Source organism: Amaranthus tricolor, chromosome 2 (assembly GCF_026212465.1).
Source record: "Amaranthus tricolor cultivar Red isolate AtriRed21 chromosome 2, ASM2621246v1, whole genome shotgun sequence".
NCBI classification, from domain to species: domain Eukaryota; kingdom Viridiplantae; phylum Streptophyta; class Magnoliopsida; order Caryophyllales; family Amaranthaceae; genus Amaranthus; species Amaranthus tricolor.
In genome coordinates this window covers 14,934,598-14,958,248 of record NC_080048.1, presented here as the reverse complement: position 1 = coordinate 14,958,248, position 23,651 = coordinate 14,934,598, and the positions used below count along the sequence as shown (strand labels likewise).

The 23,651-nt window shown below is 32.4% G+C and overlaps 1 protein-coding gene and 1 long non-coding RNA gene across 2 annotated transcripts; both read right to left on the bottom strand.

Annotated features, from left to right (window-relative positions):
- Positions 1–3,867: 3,867 nt before the first annotated feature.
- On the bottom strand, positions 3,868–10,173 carry LOC130805018 (uncharacterized). Its single transcript, XR_009040127.1, has 3 exons — positions 7,439–10,173; positions 5,098–7,300; positions 3,868–4,389 (listed from the first exon to the last, which is right to left on the bottom strand). It is a non-coding gene; the product is annotated as an uncharacterized LOC130805018 (long non-coding RNA).
- Positions 10,174–22,353: 12,180 nt separating this feature from the next.
- LOC130805581 (uncharacterized) lies at positions 22,354–23,446 on the bottom strand. The gene is made up of 3 exons (XM_057670362.1): positions 23,293–23,446; positions 22,671–22,943; positions 22,354–22,586 (listed from the first exon to the last, which is right to left on the bottom strand). The coding sequence occupies exons 1-3, from the start codon at positions 23,444–23,446 to the stop codon at positions 22,354–22,356; spliced, it is 660 nt and encodes a 219-aa protein (XP_057526345.1).
- Between the last annotated feature and the right edge of the window lie 205 nt (positions 23,447–23,651).

The window sequence follows — 23,651 nt, the reverse complement described above, 5'->3', positions numbered from 1 at the left end:
AGCCTTGATATTGTTAAAAAGAAGGATGGATCCTTAAGATCATGCATTGATTACAGAGAGTTAAATAATGTTACCATCAAGAATAGGTACCCATTGCCTATAATTGAAGACTTATTTGATCAATTAAAGGGAACTTCCATATTCACCAAAATTGATCTAACATCAGGGTATTATCAACTACGAATTTTAGAAGATGATATACCGAAAACAACCTTTCGAACTAGATATGATCATTATGAGTTCACAATCATGCCTTTTAGACTCACTAATGCACCTGCAGCTTCATGGATCTCATAAATAAAACCTTCAAACCATACTTGGATAAGTTTGTGATTGTATTCATCAATGACATATTAATATTCTTGAAGAGCAGAAAGGAGCATGAAGAACATTTAAGAAATGTATTGGGAATTCTTTGTGAAAAGAAGTTTTATGCAAAATACTCCAAGTGTGAATTTTAGCTTGAGAAAATTGCATTTTTGGGACATGTAGTATCAAAAGATGGAGTCTCTGTTGATCATGGTTGGTCAACTCCAACAAATGTAATAGAAGTAAGGAGTTTTCTAGCACTCGCGGGATACTAAAAAAGATTTGTAAAGGGTTTCTCAAAGGTCGCTCAACCTCTTACCAATTTGATGCAGAAAACTACTAGGTTCAAATGGGATGACAAGTGTGAGGAGGCATTCCAAGAAGTGAAGAAGTGACTCACAACTGCACCCATTTTAACCCAAGCTTCTGGAATTGATGGATTTGAAGTTTTTAGTGACGCCTCGAAGCATGAATTTGGATGTGTACTAATGTAACATTGGAAGGTAGTAGCCTATGCAACAAGACAACTTAAGTCATATGAATAAATCTACCCAACACATGATTTGGAGTTAGGGGCAATTGTTTTTGCATTTAAGATTTGGAGGCACTATTTGTATGGAGTAAAGAGCACCATTTGGACAGACATAAGAGTTTAAGTTTCTTATACACATAAAAGACCTTAACATGAGGCAAAGACGATGGTTAGAACTCAAAAGTGATTACGATTTGGATATCGTATATCACGAAGGAAAGGCAAACAAGGTGGCTGATAAACTGAGTCGGAAGAGTAGTCATACATTGAATGTGATGATCATAACAGATGAAATATGTGAGACTCTAAAGAAAATGAATCTTAAAATTGTGGAGCATGATTTTGTTGACCTATACTGAAACAATCTCATTGTGGAGCCTGATATATTTGAGGAAATTAGGGAAAAACAATCATCAGACACCTAGTTAACCAAGTTAAGAGGAATAAAAGAGGCAGGACAAGCACCGAAATTTGAAATTGATGAAAGTGGGATAATAAGGTATAAGAAATGTTGGTGTGTGCCTAATGATGAGAATCTCAAAGAGAAGATATTGAAGGAAGCACACATCTAAAATTACTCAATACACCCTGGTGGAGACAAGCTTTACAAGGACCTCAAAGAATACTTTTGGTGGCCTAGGATGAAACAAGATGCGATAAACTTTGTTGCAAAATGTCTAACTTTTCAAAAGGTTAAGATTCAACATATGAAACTTGGTAGGAAATTAAACTTCAATCTCTATCAATACTTGGATGGAAATTGGATACCATATCAATGAATTTTGTCATGGTTGTACCAAGGACTAAAACCGACAAGAATGCCTTATGGGTTATAGTAGACACATTGACAAAAACAGCAAGATGTGTTGCAATGAAGATTAACTGGTCAATGTAACAACGGGCAAACGCCTACCTCAACGAGGTATTAAGATTACATGGAGTTCCAAAGGATATTGTCTGAAATAGGAATTCTAGATTCATTTCAAATTTTTGGAAAAAGCTTCAAGAAGCCATGAAAATTATAATTAAGTTTTGCACAGCCTTTCACCCCGTAAGAGATGGACAGACAAAAAGAACCATTCAAACCCTTGAGGATATGTTAAGAGCTTGTGTGATGGATTTTGGAGGAGCTTGGGATAAACACCTTATGTACATTGAGTTCTCATACAATTACAATTATCATGCGAGCATAGGAACGACTCCATATAAGGCACTATACTAGAGAAAATGTAGAAGCCCTATTTGCTGGGATGATGTCAATAAGTCACTGAATTTAGGGCCGAAAATGGTAGAGGAAACTATGGAGAAGGTGAAACTTATTCAAGAATGAATGAAGGTAGCTCAAGATTGACAAAAGTCATATGCAGACTCAAGGACAAGGGAGTTAGAGTTTGAAATGGGGAAAAAGTGTTACTAAAAGTATTACCAACAAAGGGGGTGATGCGATTTGGGAGAAAAGGAAAATTGATCCCACAATACATGGGACCATATGAGATATTGGAGAGAGTTGGAGAAGTGGCATATAGGTTAGCTTTACCTATGGATCCAGCCAAGGTCCACAACATGTTTCATGTATCCAAACTTCGCAAATACGTTCATGATCCTTCCCATATTATTCAACCTAAAACCATTGAGTTAGACCAAAACCTCACCGTTGAGGAGCGTGCAATTGAAATACTTGACATAAAAACCAAAAACACTTGCAATAAAACCATCAAGATAATCAAAGTATTATGGTCAAAGCAGAAGCGAGAGGAAGCGACTTGGAGAATGTGACATTACCTTGAACTTTTTGACCAGGTATGGTCTAGTTTCGAAGACGAAACTCCCTAAAACGGAGGGAAAATGTGACATTCCTTGAAGCCAAACTTTTTTATTTGTTGCCTTTATTTATTTTATATATGAGAGCTTACCTATTAGTTCGAGGATGAATTTTTGTTTAGGAGAGGTGGATGTAATACCCCAAAATTTTCAGAAAAACAAAATAATGAATAAAATAAAATAAAATTTTGAATTTGAATATCAGCTGTTACAAATCCCATTAATGACCATCAATATTCCTAATTATATTATTCATAAATCTTTTACCAAAATTCCCTCAATCAATAATATTCCTTCCTAAATTAAACAAAGAATTTTTCCTATAAATTGAGCATGTTTCTAAACCCTAGACACACAATTCATCCCTTCCTCTCTAAGAATTGGTAAGAAACCAAAACCCTAATTTTATATTTGTCAAACCCTAATTTCACCCTTTTTCCAGAAAGATATGGAATAATAATAATAATAATAATAATAATAATAATAATAAGAAGAAGAAAGACCTACCTAAAATGCATAGTAGACGAAAATCTTACCTTCTTGATTTTTCGTCCTTCCTTCTTACTGTGTTCTTCTTCTAGTGAAGAATGTTCCTGCTTCGTTTTCTTTTACTCACCCCCTCTCTCTACTTTTTGTTTAATTCACGTAATATTTTTTTTTTGAAAACCCTTTCTTTCTTTCTTTCTTTTTTAATCTTTATTTTACCTTTTATATTCCTTCTGTTATTTTTTCTGCATGTCTTTTTAAAAACCTATATAAGTTCCTTAAATGACTTAATATTTAACATCTTAAGGATGAAGTAGACTACTCTAACGATAAAGTCACCTTTATGAGTTCCTTAAATGAATCATTCTTCTCCACAGACGCCTATCAAGTTTGCAATGTCAGTGATCTTTTACAAAAAGTGTTTTAGAGTATAAAAAAAAATGGCAATGCATAACTTAGGTTAAATGTGAATAACTTCCACTTCTTATCCTGATGATATCCATAAGTAATACTACTTCCTATTCAGCTGAATTGTCCCATTTTTTTTTGGCACTATTCACTTATCACTCTTAATTTGTATTTTACTCTTAATCTATAAGTTAAAACATAGTCATATGGGATCTTGTTTGATTCGTCTCAATACAAGGATTATTAATATCAACTTTTTATAATTTTTAATTAAGCATAATTTGAGATATTAAGAGTTAAAATGTTGCCTCGGCAAGTGTGAAAAAACAAATGGGACAATTGAGCTGAATAGGAGGGATATCAAGAAGCTACACAACTATCATTGTTCGTTGTAAACTTCAAATTTATATCCATAACTCTGAATAGTAAATTACTAATTACAGATAAAATAAGTGAATATTTTTAGTGCAACAGCTGAATCAAATAGATTAAAAATAGAAATACTTGCTAACAGTACCAATGACTATCCAACATGTTCAAATACAACAGCTGAAAATGCTTATATATATTCTAGATAATTCAACAAACAAAAATAAAGTAATCAGAACTATATCTTTGCACCATGATATGTACTGTTATGGCTCCGAAAATGAGTTATTTCTTAAATTGGCCTAAAAAGAGTTGTTTTTGCATCCTTATGACGCATAATATTAGATTTAAAGACCTTAAAAACTCGACCAAATGATATGATGCAACCTTCTTGCATTATCATTTGTTGTGTTTTGGCTCACGTCAAACCACTAAAAACTACCTAAAAGCGATGGTGAATGAACCTGCAGGCCAAGTTCACTAATATGATTACTACAAAGATATAATTAAAACTTAATGTCAACAAAATGAAAACAAAAATAAATATATAAATAAAGATTACTTAACACATGCATGATGCTCTCACACTGATAAGAGGAATTTGCATCTATATATCATTTATCAACGAGGACTACAATAAATGAAATATTTAGATTAAACATAAATATATTTTTGACACCCTTTGTAGATTTTCAAGCATCTCCCCCGTAATGACTTCACTCTCTCTGCCAATCAAAAATATAACATTCCTCACTCAACTATCTGAAAGTTATGATTGTGAATCTGTGATACTAATAAGTTGCAAGCTGTGTATTGGACAACAAATACCAGTAATTTTGAGCAGTGAAGAAAGCTGTGTATTGCAAATAAAGAAAATAAGGATAACAACTACAAGTAATTTTGGGTTGTGAAGAGAGTTGTGTAGTTTAGGCTTGAAATTACGCCAATATGTATATCCATTTTTTTCACCTACTAAATCTTAACCCTTTTAAAATCAGGTAAAAACAAATACCAAATTTTTTTTACTAAAAGGCAGTAAAACATAATTTTAGAAGACTGCCTACATGGATAAATCAGTGACAAGATAACGAAAAAAGCTAACTCAAAACCAAATTAAACAATATAGATCCATTAGTTCCCTATTAAAATTTATCTTATTTCCTGATGCTTACCTTGGGATAATCTGGTGACTTTGATATTTGGTTTGAAAGTGCACAAAATTGCAACAAAGCTAAGATCATTAATCTCAATAAATTTATTATAATAAGACATTAGTGATACAAGCAAAGAATAGGAAGACAACATGTGACTATGCATCTATTAAAAGAAAAGAAACAATATAGAATCAACGGTTATAGCAAAAGAAGCACAATAACTACAGGTAACTATATTGAACACAATATATCTTAGAGTACTTTACTTTGAATCCTACATGGAACCCATGAATTTAGTTTCTATAAATCAGTAAGTTCATTGTATTTGCTAAAAGAATTTTAGTACATGAACTCTAATTAATTCATGAATTTGTTGACCAACAAAGGGAGATGTATTGACCAAACTAGGGGGATGCATTTAAAAGCTTCTAGAATCTTGTATTCACCCTATATAAAGGAATGTATTGTAATCAAAAAAATTCAGATTTTGTTTCATAATATAAACCTTGTGTTTTATGCATTGCTTTTTCTTCTTGTGTTTGTCCAAAGAAATAGTAATTTCAATTATCACTTTGAGTTTGTCTTCAGTGTTAATTCTTAGGAGAGATTGAGTGTGTCTTGTCTCTAGCCTAAAACCCCAAATCATTGAGTTTGTTCTTGTGATTTGGCTCTTATCAATATTCTTCTACTATTCTTTCTTATCTACTTTCTTCTATTCTTTTAAATCAGAAACTTTTAAATCTAAGTGTGTTCTTCCTAATCACACTTACATCATTTGGTATCATGATCCCAGATCGAGTGTTTATGAGCCCGTTGCTTTAATTCTTGAGAAACTCAGGTTTAATTCTTTTTTTCGCAAATCAGAATTTGTCACATGCTAAGTATGGGATAACAAATAAATGGTACAAAAGAGCAAGGGTGGCATCAATATGCAATGTTGGTCCAAAATATTAATTTTTATTTTTATTTTTGAGTTTTTGGGGATGATTTTCATTATTATAAGGAGGGATGAATTTAGTTTCAAGAAATCAGCAAGATCATTGTATTTGCTAGAAGAATTTTGATACATGAACTCTGATTAATTTATGAATTTGTTGACCAATAAAGGGAGATGTATTCACCGAAATAGGGGGATGTATTTGAAAACTTCTAGAATCTTGTATTCACACAATATAAAGGAATGTTTTGTAATAAAAAAAAATTCAGATTTTGTTTCATAATATAAACGTTGTGTTTTATGCATTGTTTTTCTTCTTGTGTTTGTCCAAAGAAATAGTAATTTCAATTATCACATTGAGTTTGTCTTGAGTGCTAATTCTTAGGGGAGATTGCGTGTGTCTTGTCTCTAGCCTAAAACCCTAAATCATTGAGTTTGTTCTTGTGATTTGGCTCTTATCTATATTCTTCTACTATTCTTTCTTATCTACTTTCTTCTATTCTTTTAAATCAGAAACTTTTAAACCTCAAATTGATGTAAGTGTGATTAGGAAGAACACACTTAGATTTAAAAGTTTCTAATTTAAAAGAATAGAAGAAAGTAGATAAGAAAGAATAGTAGAAGAATATAGATAAGAGCCAAATCACAAAAACAAACTCAATAATTTGGGGTTTTAAACTACAGACAAGACACACTCAATCTTCCCTAAGAATTAACACTCAAGATAAACTCAAATTGATAATTGAAATTACTATTTCTTTGGACAAACACAAGAAGAAAAGCAATGCATAAAACACAAGGTTTATATTATAAAACAAAATCTGAATTTTTTTGATTACAAAACATTCCTTTATATAGGGTGAATACAAGATTCTAGAAGCTTTCAAATACATCCCCTATTTCAGTCAATACATCCCTTTGTTGGTCAACAAATTCATGAATTAATTAGAGTTCATGTATTAAAATTCTTCTAGCAAATACAATGAACTTGCTGATTTCTAGAAACTAAATTCATCCCCCTTATAATAATGAAAATCAGCCCCAAAAACTCAAAAATAAAAATAAAAATTAATATTCTTGACCAACATTGCATATTGATGCCACCCTTGCTCTTTTGTACCATTTATTTGTTATCTCATACTAAGCATGTGACAAATTCTAATTTGCGAAAAAAAGAATTAAACCCGAGTTTCTCGAGAACTAAAGCAACGGGCTCATGAACACTCGATCTTGGATCAATTTCTCCTTTGCTTAATTACAACAGCTGATAGGTTTTCCAGAATCCTGTTACAGTAGAGTATAATTGTAAGTAGAGCGAAGAAAGCCATAACTAACCACATTCATCTACCTAGGTAAATTGATTGGAAATATATGTTGCTCTAGTGTAGATAAAAAATATACCATCTGATTATCAGAACTTACATATTAATGCGATGCTCATCATCAATCATCTCCTTGAAGTTTTTTGCATAAATAGGTAGCCTTTCTTTTGTTTTGTTTCCGTCCTAGCTTATGCCTTTCTTTCTTGTTATATATATATATTGATATTAATTTGAAAATATTTTTTATAGAAGTAAAACTCTAGATGGGCGCAATTGAAAATTGAACAAAGGAAAGCTCTATATTAATCTTCGAAAAAATCAAATAAAAGTAATAGTCAAGTGATACAACCACGAAAGAAGCAAAAACCCTAAGAAAACCCCATAATGAATTCAATATAAATTTTGAGCATAACCTTTAAGTTCTAGTTCTAACCTAAAACAAACTTCAAATTAACAAACAAAACAAACAAACAGGTATACCTTCTTCAATTTCAAAGCTTAAATTCAACATATTTAAAGTCAGGGCATCCATAGATAATACTGTTAAACAAATTAATGGTCAAGGATTTAAAAACAACATTTCTAGAAATATCAATCAAGAAATAAAAATGTTGACATTTCATACCAAAAAATAAAAATTAACACATTCATATCATCAGAAAATCAAGCGAAAAGAACCTAGATTATCATTAACACGCACTAACATTTTTTAATGAAATAAGTAAGAAAACAATTATGAAGAGTACTACATGACAACATGTCATTGGTGCAACAACTATGAAGAGTACTACCCATAATTTCTCCTTGCAGCAAAGAACGGACTCGTGCTTCAATCGTGCAACAAATATACCAAGTATATCAATCATCAAATGTATACCAATATATTTTGCTTTTGGACCAGCATTTTCAAGCAACAAAACACTGAAGATCTGGAAATATCTATCTTTAGATGTGAAAGATTATAAAATCAAACAACGAATGCAAATAGATCAAAGCAAACCTCTTTATCTGTCATTTAACCCAACAAATTGATTTGGAAAAAAGGAAAGGAATAAACCATCAAAACCCAATAAAAGTATTAATTATATTAAGAAATAAATTGAGTATAAAACTCTTAGAAAATGAGAAATGAAGAACCTATTTTTGTTGAATTGGAGGCCCAAACATGAGAAATTCAAATGACATCATTGAAAATAAAAACCTCTAATTTCCAATTGATGAATAACACGAGGAAAATAGGGAGTAGAACAAATTTCCAATTGTTGATCCCTAATTTCCAAATGAGCAGAATAAAGTGGAAATTAAGGAGTAGAAGAATGAGGAAATATGGAGAATTAAAAGGGTAGCAGGAAGGAATTACAGAGGAAAAGAAGTAAATGCAATATGAAAGTAAAAAAAAGAAGGAAAGCGGAATCTAACAGCAATGCACAAAAAAAAATTGTTCATTTTTGCAAGAAATGAACAGTTATAAGAGATGGATAATAGATACCGAAGAGAATCGATGGAAACGAGTTTCAAAGAAGAAAGTGAAGAAGGTGAAGGAGTAGGTTTGTATGATATTAGTTAAAGCTACGATATTAGATACGACTTTCAAAGAAGAAACAGAAGCAACAAATTTACCAATCACCAGAACATCGTCCATCTGATTCCTTCAAACCACTTCAATTAGAAAAATAATTACAATGTGAAAACTAAAAAGCACTAAGAAAACTCAATCTTAATCAAAAGTTTTGAATGTAACTAATTCAAAAATAGTCCTATTAAAAAAACAAGATTGAAAAATAAATGCAAGAAAGTGACTGAATAGTTGGTTTAAGAGAATTTGAATCTTTGAAAATCGCTTGCACATCAACATGACTGCAAAAACAACAACAATCGGAACAATGAAGAATCAGTAGTTTAAAAAATGAGAATTAGGTTTAAAATAAGCATACACGTTGTTAAATCGACGTCTGAAAGCATCAAAAAAGATGAGTGTAAAAATGGCGATTAAGAGAAGAAAAAATGCGGCACCAAATAGCTCCACCATTGTTGGATTCCTGAAGCATCCGTCGATTTCAGGGTCATTGAACGAAAAAACCCCTAAAAAACCTAAAACCCTAAACCCCTTAAATACCAATTCTTCTACAAATACAAATTCAGAGAGAGGATTAAATTTACACTAGTTAATAGCATGAAAATTTAGTGACAAAATATCCTTAAATGAAGAGTCATACCATTGAGAAAATTAGGGTTCAACACCCACTTCAAAGCTGGCAAAACAAATCCAAACCATACCTTCTACTTTGAAGAGGATGCAATTGGCTCAACCTTTGCCGATCAGTAACATTCCTGACTGAGTCATGCATCTTAGAATCAAGTTCCATTAATTGATTGTTAAAACCTTCTTTATAAATATACAGAAAAGAACAACAAAAATGCCTAGTTAAAATAAAAATCAGAAACTCGAAATTGGTTTGAATACCTTGAAATAAATTCTTGACGATTAAAACTTGAATTCACATGGAGGAAGAAAGGGAGGCAAAAGTAGCATAAAAAATAAAAATAAAACGAACAGTTAGTTTACTTTTCATTAGTAAACTATGAACAATTTTCATGCCTTAGAAACATTTTATATTTAAAGGATAAATTATATGTAAAAAGCAGCAAAGAATTTACTCATTTAATTTCAAGCAAAATGAACAAGCAGCTAGTGATCATCCCTAATTTCTTTCCACTTTTCCCTTAACACGCCTTTGTCCTTCAACTTTGCTCTTCATGTTTTTTCTATTGCTTTCTTTCTCTTTCATCACAGATCATCTTTCCATTTTTTTTTGGGAACGTTGGCTTGGGAAGCAACATTAAGGAAGGATGAAACAAATACTCGCTCTTATTCAGGATAGGTGTCGCTTTTCACGGATTTTAAAAAAATTAAAATGGGATCATAAGGGTAGGAGGGAGAGTAGTATTATGAGTTTTTAATTGTAAGGATTAAGGAATGAATGATTCCCACCAATTTCAAACACTTTCTAGCCCAATTTAAAAGCTGATTTTTTTGGCACCAAAAGTTTGAAATTTTTTTTCTGTACAACGCCAAAATTACATCGATCATCTAATTAAGTCTCGAATTACATAATTAAGTCCTACATTTACAATATTTTTTGGAAATTACATAAATTTCTCAAGAATACTAAAAATTAAATACATCAGTTACGTTATCTCAGAGAGCCTTCTCAATTCTTCAACAGCTTCGGTGTAGTTGCAGTCGTTACTGATCATGTGAGTGCGAATTTTTTTGCGATCATTGACTTTAGATTTTCCAAATTACCAAAAATACGCATTAATAATTTCTTAAATAGCCTCCAAATTATAAACAACCAAATTTTCAAAATGAAAAAAAATCATCACATTACCCGAATTAATTTGAAACCCCAAATTAAAATGTCCAAAAATAAAGAATTCAGAAGGAAATCAGAAACTGCCGCCAGTGCAAGAAACTAATATTGGTGTCTGGCGCCATTAATTCAACCAAAATTTCAAAGCACACAGCATAAATTGAGATTAATGGGTATTAGGCGCCAAAAATGAATTGTCAAACAGAAAAAAAATTCAATCATTACATGAAAAAACAGAAACCATAAATAGACAATGACAATGGTCATTTATTACACATTCATCTAAAACAATGGCTCCTACAAAAAACTTAAGTACACAACAAAGAGAACAAATAATGCAGAAGCTGCTGTCTGCATTAAATAAGAAGGGCAAACCAGTGCTAGGCACAATCAATGCACTTGCGATTGAGTTTTAAGTGTTTAGGAAAACAATCACACGTTTGTGGAATGATGTCAAGAAGCAGATGACAAACAACACCACAGTGATTAACCTCAACAGTAAGAAAGGGGGCAGAGAAGCAGCAAAACAAAATCAAATTCGATGAAGAAAAATTTAAGGCAATTAAATATGAACTCAAGGGTACTCAGCATTTAGTAGCAAAGCATATGGACGTGTCACAATCAACGGTATGTAGGTGGAAGAGGAACAAAGTCATAAGAAGGCACACAAATGCAATCAAACCGACTTTGAATGAAAACAACAAGTTACACAGGTTAAGCTTTACATTATCTAAATGTGAATATGATGAACAAAATGATGCATTCAAGTTTAAGCCATATACTAACGTTGTTCACATAGACGAAAAACACTTCAATCTAACCCGAGAGACACAGAGTTATTATCTAGCTCTGGGTGAAGTAGAACCACATAGAGAGTGTCAATCAAAAAGGTTCATTCCAAAAATCATGTTTATGTGTGCTGTTACAAAGCCAATATTTACAACTGAAAGTGATGTTTTTTTATGGTAAGATAGGCATTTGGCCATTTATTACACAGGAGCCAGCAAAAAGAAGCTCAAAGAACAAGAAAAGGGGGGAGTTGGAAACAAAACCAATACAATCAATCACAAAAGAGCACATTAGAGCAATGCTTATCACTAATGTGCTGCCAACCATAAGAGCAAAATGGCTTGCAAGATTGTCAAAGCATATTTACATTCAACAAGACAATGCCAAATCGCATATAGCACACAATGACAAAGAATTTTTAGAAGAGGCAATGAAAGATGGATTTATATACAATTAGTGCAACAACCTCCAAATTCCCCTGACATGAACGTGCTAGATCTAGGTTTTTTTAGATCAATTCAAGCTTTGCAATATCAAAAATCTGCTTACAATGTTATAGAATTACTTAGGGCTGTGAATAATGCATTTCAGAATCTAAGTCCACAATATTTAAAGTTTGTATTCATCACTTTACAAGCTTGTATGATAGAGGTCATGAAAAGACAAGGGGGGTTTGACTATCACATTCCTCACATGAACAGAACAAAGGCAGCAAGGGAAGGGACTTTACCAGATTACCTGAGTATTGACAAACAATTGGTTGTTGATTCACTTCAACATTTATTCACAAAGCTAAGTACAGAAAAAATGAATCAGCTTGTGGAACTGATTGGCTATGCAGGGGGGGATTGATCAAGGGGATTTGAATGTAGAATTATCAGAAAACAGCAACAACCAATCTCAACGAATTTCAGCAGGAGCAACAGATATCATCATATGAACAACAAAACAGCAACCAACAAAATTTTTTGGGACACACAGTAAAGCAACAACAGCACAGAACATCAGCCAACACAACCTTAACCAACACAGCAACATGTTTCAAATGTAAATTCCTTTTGACTTTGGACATATTTTTGGGATCTTTAACATGGGATGTTTCAGATGCAAACAACAAAAATTTTATGTTGTTTTCAATGAAACATTTTTATTCAAATATACATTAATGAAAAAATTGGTTGTTTTAGTACTCTCAGGTAAACTTATTTATTTATTTATTTTGAAATCATTGAGTAGAAAATCGAACATCTTTGTGCATTAAACGTTGGAAAACAATCCAAACCCCTTTGTTCGATTTTATGGTGGCTAAAAATGCTCTCACTTTCAGATCATAGAGCAATGAAATAAAATTCGTACAAAAACGTTTAAATTAAAAATCATCATCAGTCAAAATGAACATGGACTAACACGATAGAAACTTACTTGAGAAAGGACCTAGCTTATCAAGCCAATCTTCTTCTTCACAATCAGTATTCGAAAAAACAGCATCAATGGAAGAATATTCACGATCAGGATACATATCAGGCTCAGGTGTGTAAATGGGTTCACCTTCAGAGTCAAGTTCTCTTCCCCACTTAGGATCAGTCTCAACAGAAGTTGAGTCATCATAGTAATCAAAAGACTCTTCCTCAAACGATTTCAGTCCAGATCTAGGGTTTCCATCATCGAACCCCTTAAACTCTTTCTTAGAAGGCGATTTGTAAGGAGATTTGGGGATTCTCCAAAGTAAAGAAGTACGCGAGTTAGGATTTTTCATTGGTGAGTTTATTGTCGAGTTAGGGTTGTTCAGGGGGGATTTAAAAGGCGAACTGGAGTTTGCCATGAGAACAACACGAAAGAAATTAAGGAATAAGGTGAAGCTTCAACCCAGATCTAGGGTTATCAGAGAACAACACAAAAGAAATTAAGGAAGACGGTGAAGCTTCAACCCAGATTTAGGGTTTTCAGAGAACAACACGAAAGAAATTAAGGAAGACGGTGAAGATTCAACCCAGAATTAGGGTTATCAGAGAACAACACGAAAGAACTTAAGGAAGAAGGTGAAGCTTCAACCCAGGGTTATCAGAAAACGGCAAGAGGAATGGGGATGGGTAGGGTTTTAGGTTTAAAAAGGGAGGCAGTGTTTAAATGGGTGGGTATGTTAATTAGGATTTAAGTATGTTGATTAATTAAAAGGGAGGGAAAATTAGTATGGGTAACGGAGGGTATAATTGAAAATAGCATAAACTACTAAGGGCATAATAGTCAAAAATGCATACCAAAAATAGAAATGGGACAATTAAGGTGACTTGACCATAAAAGAAAATGGGACACCTAAGCTGAATAGGAGAGAGTATGAAATAATGGTTTGTTGAATTTTAGTTTTTTTCAAAAATTTTAATTTCCAACTTTATTTTGCCTTCCATATCCTATCTCACGTTGTCACACCTCCTTCCACCTCCAAATTTTTTTTCATTCAAGTATTCTATTGTTTCTACCCTTCATGTCTTCAACCAATTATGTCAAAACAAAGAAGACCACCCAAGTCTCCATTATCAATGCCAAGTCTTCCATTCACCGCTACAAATCATCACTTATGCCACAGTAGCAGTCTTTGGCATAAGTAAGAATTTCTCATAACTATGATGCCCAACCACGAAAATTTAAGTCAGAGACTACCATGGCACAAAGATTGTGGCTAGATTGTTGCCACAGAAAAATTATGATTGTAGCATAAACTCTTTTTTTGCCACTGTAGATCCCGTGGCTAATTATATTCTACTGCTACAAATCTTTCATACAATTAGACTCGTAAATAGAGAAATTCAACTAATAGTATGTATGGATTTGATGTTAACAATCAGTAATATTTTTTCTACTCAAATACCTTGAGTAGGATTTGAATCTAAGACCTCCAGGTTGATATAACAACACTCCAACCACTAGGCCATCAATTATTCAATAATAATCTAAGTAATGTTAGTATACTTATAACATAGCACTCTTACCATATTATTATTATTATTATTATTATTATTATTATTATTATTATTATTATTATTATTATTAAATATAGTACGTCATAATTAGTCGTCTTAGTGTAGTATTGTATGTAAGTAGTAGTAGTAGTGTATCATTAGTATAATATTAGTTGAATTAGTATATAATTAGTCGAATTAATGTAGAATTAATATATTATTACTCGTATTATTAGTTGCATTAGCATATTATTAGTTGTGTTAGTGTATTATTAGTTGTATTATTTTAATATTAGTATGTAATTAGTCGTATTACTGTATTATTAGTATACTATTGGTCATATCGTATTGGTGCATTATTAGTATTTGTTAGTCGTATAAGTGTAATATTAGTCCTATTAATGTATTATTTGTAGCATTAGTATGTAATTACTCGTATTAGTATAGTAACACTTCTATAAGATTAATTTTTTTAAAATTATTATTATTATTATTATTATTATTATTATTATTATTAACTAGTTGAACAAAATTATAAAAAGTAAGTTAAACAAGATTATAAATTTATAATTAGTTGAACAAAATTACATGCAAAGTTACTAAAAATAAATTTGGTCAACTAATATTCCTAAATGCATCAAAATTAGTCGTATATTAGAATAATATTACTCGTATTAATATATGAAGTATATTACTTAGCTAACACTTATAAGTTATTAGTATATTACAATATTATTAGTCATATATTACTATATTATTAATACTATTAGTTGCATTTGTATATTGTTACCCGTATTAATGAATTATTAGTCGTATTTAGTGTATCGTTAGTATAATATTAGTTGTATTAGTGCATTATTAGTCGGGTTAATGTAGTATTAGTACATAATTAGTCGTATTAGTATTGAAATTATACTTCTCAATTATAATTATAAACTAATAATAGTGTAAAATACCAATCTAATTTTTAAAATTCTTCAAATTGTAATTAGTCGTAGTGTAATATTACTCGTATTAGTGCATTATTAGTTTATTATTAGTTATGTTAGTATATTATGAGTCGTGTTGGTGCATTACTATTATTATTAGTGGTATTAGTGTATTATTAGTGTATTATTACTCGTATTGGTGCATTATTAGTCGTATTAATTAATGTATTATTAGTTGTATTAAAATATTAGTTTAGTATTGGTATGTAATTAGTTTTATTATTGTATTATTATGTTGCAAATCAAAGTCCACGGATATTTCAAAATTGGGAGGAAATTTTATTCATGGCTTGTTTTATCCAAAGACATCAACAACATCATACAAGGGCAGCTTTTGTGTGGATTATATCAAGCCATCACTCAATCTTATTTGCAATGCTAGTTCAATGTTGGCGCACCACCCTCATTCAACAAGCAATATTTAGTCCACATTTCAAAGATCATCCATAATTAAATTCAAATCTGAATTTTAATTCTTAGCTCCTAGTTTGTGTTTTTATTTTGTGTTTATTAGACTCGGTCCTTTTATGTTTTCTATATTTAATTTTAAGTTAAAAAAACATAAAAAAAATATGTTATGTATTTTAAATATTTTGAAAGTCGTAAGCAAGTATGGAAGTACAAGTCAAGAAGAAAACAAAGACGAAAATCAAGTCAAAGCACGACATCGAGGAAGTTATTTTCAGCAAGTTAAGAGCCATTTCAGGCATGTGCAAGGAATGCTCAAAGTCATCACCTTTTAAGTCCTTTTAGTCCATATTCGCTAGGTAGTTATTTATGTATGCAATAAAAGAAAATCAGAAATTTAGGTAGTTATCTTTAGATAGTTATTTTCGGTTTTATGCTAGTAATTAGGAGTTAATTTCTGAAATTTAGGAAGTTATTTGTCGGTTTTGTAATAGGCAATAATGGGACGAGAGTTACATGAGAAGTTACTCAAAAAATGGGTGGTTACCAAGTGGTTATGACCGGCCATATGTGGTAACTTCCACAAGCCATACAGCCAGCCATAACTCACGGTTTGTGAGTCGGTTTTTAAGTTAGTTTCTTTCGTTTTACTTTCCTTTATAAATAAGTTCAGCATGTATTATGTTTTTTAGAGAGTTGATTATTAATGATAAAAAAACCTAAAACGCTTGTTTCAAATCCTCGTTGTTTGCATAATTCTTGGATTAGAGTCGTATTTGCAAAAGTTCTTATGCTTGCTGTATTTGGCGCGTGCACCTGTGCCTTAAGAGTGTCGTTATTTGCTACGTGGATTCATAGTGAGTTTCGATCTTAGCCATAACTATCCTCCATTTGCATTTTCGAAAATCAAATAGAAAACAAAAAGAAATTCAGTCCTTGCATTCGACATTCACCACCTTTCATTCCCTTCATCGTTCCTTTATCATTCTTTCTTTCGATCCGTGATTAAAACTTGTACGAACCCCTAAGGATTAGACAATCTTACAACATATTAATAGTCGTATTAGTGTATAATTAGTCATATTATTATTATTATTATTATTATTATTATTATTATTATTATTATTATTATTATTATTATTATTATTATTGATCGGGACTTTACGTCCTTCAATAATAATACCGCAAGTGCACGGCGTAGCGTAGTATGTCGGCAAGTACGGGTCGAATCCACAAGGAGTGGAGGATAAGTTAATAGTTTCTCGATCGATTAGTGTGTTCGAAAACATATAATATGATGTTTGGAGTTAGAAATAATTAAAACAAGCAATTAAAATTACTTAAAGCATAACAGTAAATAAGGATACAATGAACTAAAAGCAAGGATAAAATGATCAATAAGCTAAGAGGCATAGGCTAGGCTTTTAACAAAGTAGTGTTTACTAAACGTTAACCTAAGGTCATGGATATTTTGTTATGGGGAAGGACGTATCTTAAGTACTAATGTTCTCTCTCGAGCATCAAAAGCTTTCTAAACATACTCAACTACCTATTCTCATGGAGCTAAGCATAATTTAAGACATGAAGCACACATTCAACATTTCCAATCAAAGCATCTACCTATTCTCATGGAGATGTTTTAACTTTTAAGCATAGATTATCGTTAAAAATCGACTCTCACCCTCAATTCAACGACACTACAACATGATAGAAAAATCCATCTTAAACCATAAACAACACAACCAAGCCAAAGGTAAAGAAAGCAATTCAAACTACATACATGGTGATGATGCATATACTAAGCTAAAACAAACTACCCACTCATACTCATATTGAAATTTGTAGATTGCAAACAAGCCAAGAATCATAGATGAATAAATTAAACTAGAGTATCCTAAAGAGATGAGTGCTAAAACAAACTACTCAAAGTGATGGAATTCTATGAGTAGATTAATGGGTGGTTAAGTGTATCTTAATGTATGTGTGTGTGTATGTGTGGTGTTTGAGTGGGTATTGAGTAGGTGAGATTGTGAAGCAATTACAAGAAACTTGAACTGATAAAAGTATTGCCTTGAACGAGCATGAAGATTAGAAATAGACAGTAGGGCCTGGAAGGTTGTGCTTGAACGAGCACTTTATACTGTAGAACTCAGTAAGCTAGATCAGAAGTAGACAGTAGGTTCTGGAAGTTTGTGCTCAAACGAGCATGTAAAGTGCTCAACGAACACCTTGTGCTGCTGAAGTTAGTATCAGGCAACTTTCTACCCCGTTGTAAACGCGATATCTTCTTCGTCCGGACTCGGATTTAGGCAAATTTATAGTCGTTACGACCGTACGGAAGGCTAATTTATCACCCAATTGGAATCACTTAAAAATATTTATTGAAATTTTATCTATAAACCTTTGAGTGAGCATGTGTCTTCATAAAAGTTGTTAAAGGATTTCAATGTTGTAACTAAGCTTGGGTATTGCTTGGGTGGATACGTAAACTTTAGTATTGATTTGAGATGATCTTTAAACCTATAATAGGTGTGATTACTTTAGTTTAGTGACGAATTCTTGGATTTGGGTTTTATAGATTGGTCTTATTGAGTTGTGAGTTCTTATTTGGTTAGTTGATATTTTTTTGGGTATGATATAAGTTGGGTATTTAGGATTTAAGATTTATGTAAATATTCATTAAAATCTTTCATTGTTGAGGATGATTCGTTTAGCATTCTAACTCATTACTAATTGCTTTATTTATGTATAATATTATTAATATTGTAAAATGATTTTAAAGAAAATTTATCCATGTCATGGAAGCTGTATTTAATAAAATAAAGTATGTTAACATTGTATTTAGAGAGATTACAAAAGCATGTTTTACTTAAAAGTTTGTATAAAGTAATAGACATTATAAATGTTTGTCATTTTGGGAATTGGACAATTGGATACTATGTATCCGGTGTTGTTTGAAAACCCTAGAGCTTGATTCCATGTATATGCTTTTAGGATCACCCTCGAGCCCCCGATCCCGTTTAGTTCTTGTAAGAGCCGTTTAGGTAATGACGATCACCCGTTTACCAGAATGTTAGATCAAACCTACTTTTGGCGGCCACTGAATATTCCCGAATTTAATATTAATTATTATTATGTTTGAATATTGTTTTTAAGTAATGTGTTTTGATGGTTTGGCAAATGTTGTGATTTTTGTGAAGATTTATCTAAAGTGTTTGCTTTGAACTTGTGTAGTTCTTAATCGTGTTCAATTTATTAACAAAAATACTCTTTAATATTTTCGTGTGTTTAATTAAAACTTATTTGAAAGAGGTTACAAAAATGAACAAATAACTTAAATTACAAGTGATTTTCAATATTATATCGTTTGTTGGTTTGTTCAATAATTAGTATTATTGACTGCTTTTGATGGGGTCTACTCTTACGGGAGTAGATCCATTTTTCAGGGTAGCTTCGCTATGGAGATGATGACTATAAGTATTATGTGCTACGTGCGCGGTAAGGATTTTGATTTTGTCATCACTCCCTTTGACTTTGGGTTATGTAAACGTTTTCTTAGTTTGGTATTATAATTTAAGACTTTAAAGTTCTAGATATATTTTGTAAATAATTAAATTTAAGTTAATTTTCTAAAAGGTTTTCGTTATCTCTAATATTGGTTTGCTATGGTCATCGAATCATAGGTCTGATTCAGTCCAAACATTTGTAAGTCTTTCGCTATATTAGTGAACAGTATTATTATAATGTTTCCGCTTGTTCGGGCTGTTTCAGTTTTTTTCGTTGTTTCACTTCCGATTGAATTAAAAGTCGCTTAAACGCTAAAATCAATTAAAAATAATAAATGAGTGTTAAAAATTATGAAATTTGATATCCAAGGCAATTGATGCCTTTCAGACGCAGTGGTGAAGTCGCATTTTCTGTTTGAAATTTGTAAAATGTCCAAAATGGTCTCTAAATTTACTAGTTGTTTTTGGAATTAAGTAGCATTGAGGTTTTAGGGATTAAATATTTAATGTTATGAAGTATAGTGGTGTCTTGATGGTGTAGAGTGGAATTGAATTGTTAACACGTACTAATACGTGATTCTGTGTGTGTGTTTGTGTTTAGGACCTCGATTCATAAGAGGTTGAAATATCGCACTGTGGTGATTTTGTAACTTACCGAAAAAACTCAGATCGTTAAAAGAGAGATTTTTATATTTTAAAAGAAAACCAAGCAGGACCCGAGTTAAACCAAGATGTCATAAAGACACGAGAAAACGAAATTTTTAAAGTTAAAACTTGCGGATCGAGTTCTACTAGATTTATTGTAGATTAATTAGTGATATCGTAGTCTTAGCAGCGGATAAAAGATATGAAACCAAAAGTCCAAGGAGTACACCTCGAGAGCGAAGTCGCCTCTTGAATAAATCCATTTCTAAAAAGCTACTAAAGTTTGAAATTAAAATCCTTCTGTACTCTATCTCTTTTATTCTTCAGATGTAATCCTCACTCCCCAGCCTGCAACTTAACTCACTGCTAGTTATTAACCCCGAAAGGAAAAACAACATCATCGCAGGATCGTTAAGATCAAAGGTATACGTCAGCAAAAACATCTCTTATAACATTGACATTATAGCATAAAGCACAATGGCAACTTACCATACGTCGGCTACAGTTCAATATTTACTTTTTGATAAATTTCAAATGATTCATTGAGTCAGTCAGCCATAATGCTGTACTTTTCCTGGCCATACTGCCGGACCAAACCCCAAACTTCAAGAGTGAGACAATACATTAGGGGGAGCTAACCCCTAAGCAAGTCTCTACCATAGGCAACACGCCTTACTTCGGTGCCTATGGTTAAGTATGCATACCCCCGCGGTGGCTCATAATGCCCCCATAAACCGCGAGTAAAATTCTTTCCACCAATTGACGTCATACTACGTCCACTTTAAAGTTAGTGAGGTCATACTACCTCTACTCATCAAGTTATTGAAATCATATCTCTTGATTAAGAAAGCATAACATCATCTTCATACTTTATTCAATATATTATTATTATTATCATTTCTTTATAACAACCAATCCACGATGTACAAAATTTTACTGCGTGTACGTACCTTAAGAAAGCAAAAAGCAAAAAGCAAATCTTAAATGAACCTATCAACTTCCCGTCACGAATCGACTTCCTACACGATTCAATCGTACATACGGGAATAAGCATATATTCACTTTCTCAAACCACAATCAAAGCACAAACACACACACACGTCTAACATCCAACCACACTTGCATACAATTCATGATCACACAACATACTTCATCACAACATAACATCAAATAAAATTCAGATTTAGTATTCTGTCCAGAACAGTAAGTTAACACTGTCAAACTGAAATTCCGACTTCACCGTTGCGTCCGGAAGGCGTCAGAACCCCCGGGTACCAATTTTCATAAATCATAATGTACTCTAAGTATTTTTAACCTATTTTCAAGTTAAAAAGTGTCCCAAAAATATTTTTTTTTACCATTTTCCCAACCCTACGGGATTCACCAAAATTCATCAACAAATGAATTCCAAAAGGTATATTGCCTATCAAATATTAATGACCAAATTTATATAATTCTTATGAACCATCTTTGAGATTAAATTCATTGTTCACATATAAAAAAAACACACACATAAGCTTTTTTTTTATTTTACATGAACATTTATATTTATATATAAATTTCAAAATCACCCATCACACGAACCAATCCTATTCTTCACATATATGCATATCTAAAAACTCTAAAAAGAAACATTCTTCATCAATTTAGATAGAAAAATACATCCCAAAATCATACATGAAATTTTAAATTTATAAATTAAACATGTATTATAAGATAACACATATAATAATCATAGAATTTTAAATTAAAACTTAAGAATCAACATAGATTAAGAATTACACTTACAATTGTAAAAGAAAACACCAAATGATGAAGGGTAATGGAGTTGGGAATGTGGATTAGGATGAATTTTGAGAGGATATGTTTTTTTTTTTTTTTTTTTTTTGTCCTTGGATACTTTAGAAATGAAAGGATGACGATGAAAATGATTAAGGAATTAAGAAGGGTTAATTATATGGGATTAATGCCTTGATCATTCATTACCCTAAGGGAGTTACAAGCTCCACCAAGAGTCCCTCCTTTTTTTTTTTGAATATAAAAGATGGGTTAAGGAAAAGTTTGGGCCCAAATGATTCTAATTGCCAAAAAGGATTGCAAATCTCATGACCAAGCCCAATAATAAATAATATATATATATATAGAAATAATATTATTAGTGAATTATTAAATATATCAGGAAGAAAATATCGGGAAAATATCGGGGTGTTACAGACTACCCCCCTTAAAAAGGTTTTGACCCCAAAACCACACTTATCATAACACATAACCACAAAACAAGTAAAACAAAGATAATCTCTATATACACATACACAAAGCAACCCAAAACATGAATCGCACGAAAATCCTATCGCCTTCCACCCCCCTTATCGAAGTTACGTCCCCGTAACTTACTAACTTGAGAGAAAAAGTGAGGATACTGCTCTCGCATGGAGTATTCTGTCTCCCAGGTTGCCTCTTGTGAGCGGTGATTGGACCATAATACTTTAACCATGGTGATATCCTTCCGACGAGTACTATGGACCTTCGCATCCAATATCCGGACAAGCTGTTCCTCATAGGTTAGGCTCTCATCAAGTTCTAACGCCTCTGGATCTAATACATGAGAAAAGGCTGCAACGTAACGTTTCAACTGAGAAATGTGAAAAATGTTGTGCACTTTACCCAGAGCATTAGGCAATGCTAATCGATAGGCTAACTTCCCTACTTTCTCCACAATGTCATAAGGACCTATGAAACATGGGCTTAATTTTCCACGAGCACCAAAGCGAACTACTCCTTTTATTAGAGACACACAAAGTAGAACCTTGTCACCCACTTCAAATTCATTAGGCCGACGTCGGAGATCGGCGTAAGATTTTTGTCTATCTTGGGCTGCTTTTATTTTCTCGCGAATTAACTTCACTTGTTCAGTCATTTGAACAAGCATATCAGGTCCTAAGGTGACAGATTCAGTAAAATCATCCCAGCATACAGGACTATGGCACTTACGACCATAAAGTGCTTCAAAAGGAGCCATTTGAATCGTAGCTTGGTAACTGTTATTATAAGAGAATTCTACTAGATCCAAATGTTCATCCCATGAATCTTTCCATTCCATGGCTATCGCTCTCAACATGTCCTCCAGTATTTGATTGACACGTTCCGTCTGACCATCAGTCATTGGGTGGAAGGACGTACTATGAAGAAGGGTGGTCCCCAACGCTCGTTGTAGTGATTTCCAGAAATGTGACAAATATCGAGTATCCCGATCGAAAACAAATAGTATGAGGTATTCCATGATAACGAATCACGTCCTTAATATAAGCACGAGCAAGTTGTTCCATATCCCACTTACAATTCATTGGAATAAACTTTGCCGACTTAGTAAGTCTGTCCACGATAACCCAAAGAGTATCATTACCGGCTCTTGTTCGTGGAAAACCCAACACAAAGTCCATGGAAATGTCGTCCCACTTCCATACGTGGAATTTCTAGAGGTTGTAATAATCCGGCAGGTCTCTTATGCTCACTCTTGACCTTTTGACACGTTAAGTACTTAGCAACAAATTCTGCAATATTCTTTTTCATACCTGACCACCAAAACATGCATTTTAAATCTTGATACATCTTGTCTCCACCAGGATGAACCGAGTATATAGAATT

Bases quoted from the DNA above. Each gene is read 5' to 3' on its own strand.
- LOC130805581 (XM_057670362.1), bottom strand. From the start codon at position 23,446: ATGGACTTTGTGTTGGGTTTTCCACGAACAAGAGCCGGTAATGATACT. The intron at 22,944-23,292 runs GTTATCATGGAA...CTGTCACCTTAG, and splicing joins TTATATTAAGGACGTGATTC to GACCTGATATGCTTGTTCAA. The intron at 22,587-22,670 runs GTAAAGTGCACA...CAGAGGCGTTAG, and splicing joins AGCATTGCCTAATGCTCTGG to AACTTGATGAGAGCCTAACC.